This window comes from Tupaia chinensis, unplaced genomic scaffold (genome assembly GCF_000334495.1).
Source record: "Tupaia chinensis unplaced genomic scaffold, TupChi_1.0 Scaffold145685_1, whole genome shotgun sequence".
NCBI lineage: Eukaryota > Metazoa > Chordata > Mammalia > Scandentia > Tupaiidae > Tupaia > Tupaia belangeri.
In genome coordinates, this window is record NW_006205542.1 from 3551221 (window position 1) to 3553938 (window position 2718).

General features: G+C 40.9%; 1 protein-coding gene across 1 annotated transcript in view; it reads left to right on the top strand.

Annotated features, from left to right (window-relative positions):
* Positions 1-2718, top strand: part of CD109 (CD109 molecule) — a 152288-nt gene that overhangs the window by 94571 nt on the left and 54999 nt on the right. The window contains exon 21 of the mRNA XM_027768228.1: positions 2559-2699. Coding sequence (XP_027624029.1) covers positions 2559-2699 — 141 coding nt within the window. The remainder of the gene's footprint in view (positions 1-2558; positions 2700-2718) is intronic.

Genomic DNA, 2718 nt, shown 5'->3' on the forward strand with positions numbered 1-2718 from the left:
TCACCTTCTGGGATGCCAATTATTCTGATATTTGGGCGTGTTATGGAATCTAATATTTCCTGTGTATTATCCTCGTGATTTTTTGTTATTTTCTCTATCTTTTTGGTGGTTCTTTCTAGGTCAGAGGTTTTATCTTCTACATCAGAGATTCGATCTTCAGCATGATCTAGTCGACTTTTAATACTTTCAAGGGAGTTTCTGATTTCCTCTATTCCAGACTTTATCTCTAATAGCTGCATCAGGTTCTTTCTCAGAGTGTCCATTTCTTCTTTCATATCTTGGAATAACTTTCTCATCTCCTGTAGTTCGTTGTCTCTTTTCTGTTCCAACTCAAAGAATTTGTTCACCATAAATGTTCGAAATTCTTTGACATTTTGGTAACATCATCCATTAGCACAGAAGATGGAGGGGAGTTGCTCTGTACCTTTGATGGAGATGTATTTCCTTGTTTATTCATACCAGAGGCACTTCTTCTACTTGTAGCCATTGAAAGATGTACTAACTTTTAAGTACCTGTTAGGTGAATGTTTCACTGGCTAGGAGTGTGTTTCCCTTTTGATGGAAATTGACATCTGTCGAAGTTTCTGTTCTGTTGTTTTTAGTAATGTGGTCTCAAAAAAGATAGTATAGTCAGGTATCTGAAGAGAAAGATCTCCTTTTTCACAACTGGTTCCGTATAAGGGAGGAACCAATATGAATTTATATGACTAGAAAATTTTAGATCTCTAATTCTAGGCCTAGCTAGTCCCTTTGGCAAGATGGAAGAAGAAGAGAAGAAAACACAATAGAAAAGAAAGGAGGAGAGAAAGGAATGAAGGAAAAGTTGCGCGCTGTGCGCTGTGCGTGGCTTGCATTTTCACCAGGTGCCTTCAGATGTAAGAGGCTGCTGCTGGGTACTGCAGCCAAAGGAGCAGTCTGTGGAGAGAGGAAGGGGCAGAAATTTACAAATGAATGGGGGACAGTAAAGGAGAAGAAAAAAATGTGGAGGAACTTTCTACCTGCCTAGGGGTCTGGGTGGATCCTGGGCTGGGGGATCTGGATGGAGTCCGTGGGGGCAGTGTGCCCCCTTGCTTGCCGGGTGCCTTCAGATGTATCAGGCTGCTGCTGGCTACTGCAGCCAAAGGTGCAGTCTGCCTAGGGGTCTGGGTGGATCCTGGATTGGGGGATCTAGATGGGAGTCCATGGGGGCAGTGTGCCCCCTTGCTCGCTAGGTGCCTTCAGATGTACCAGGCTGTTGCTGGCTACTGCAGCCAAAGGCCCAGTGAGTTAGATTTTTAAGGATTTATTTTTTTGAGTCACGTGCCTTGAGTCTTTAGCTATTCACTTCCCTGGAAGAAGCCATAGTCTCTTTAAATACTGTATCTATAGAGAAAAATTTTTTTTAGGAGAGAGAGATTTTTGCTATAGGGCACATGTGCTCACTAGAGAGACAGAAAGTGAGAAATCACTCCCCCTCCCGGGGGGGGATGGCCATGGCGCAAACCCTTCTCCTCCATTCTCCTCTTAGGGTTTTGGGCACACATGCACACGTGCCCAGCATGAGTTTAAGCTTCTGGGTCCAGGACTTGAGCCATGGTTGACTATATGGGAGTCCAGAGACCATTATGCCATCTGGTGGTCCTACAAATTGTTTCTTTATTTTTAAATTTACTTTTTAATCTAATCAATATAGTAATGAATGAAAGATTGGGAGTCACAAAGCTGGGATTTAGGTATCTAGTCTACTACTCACAAGCAAACAACTTCATTAGTTTTTTCTGTGAAATGGGGATCACAGTTATTAGCTTTACAAAAAATATTTTGAGAAGCAGAAGAGAAAATAATGAGAACACAGTTCCTAGAAAGACATAGAGAAATGCTGTTTTTGGTAAGACTGACAACTTTGGAATAATTTATAAAAGCTTATAACTGAGATAACCTTCAGAATTAATGTCTGAGTCAAACTTTGCTTGGATTAAGTTTTGCAGAGACTCTTAATGAGTGTAGTAACATTTTATCCTATTTGTCTTTATATTTTTCTTTTTTATAATTATTTAATTAAAAAATTATTATTATTTAAATTTTGCCATAGGGCACGTGTGCTCACCAGATAGACAGAGAAAGAGAGAAAGTGAGAAAGCAAGCCTCCAGGACTTGAACCACAGTCAGACATGTGGGAGTCCAGTGCCTGAAACATCATGTCACCTGTTGGCTTCTGTTTTTATATTTTTCTGATGGGACCAGTGTCTCCTAGGATGACAGTTCTGTCAGGCTGGCAGCAGTATCAATATATGAATTAGCCTTTCTGTGTATATAACAGTAATAGAATTTAACATTCGGGGTAGACTAGAAATGGAGCTGAAAAGTACCCTTTGCCCTTTCAGCTTAAGGCTGAGGTGGAAAGCAAAGAAAAGAAATGAAAGTTTTCCTGATACCTTTTAATCCTCTCCTTGGCTGAATCTGCACCTCATCTTTCTCTAGTCCTGACCCTCAGAGATGTAACAGCACTGAAAGGTGCAATGGGATGGCACTACTGAAGAGCATCTGTTATATAAAAACTTTGATGTTCTTTCTTCCAGGTTAAGGTAATCATTGAGAAAAGTGATGAATTTGATATTCTGATGACTTTGAATGAAATAAATGCCACAGGATACCAGCAGACCGTTCTGGTTCCCAGTGAGGATGGGGCAACTGTTCATTTTCCGGTCAAGCCAATGCATCTGGGAGGAATTCCTATCA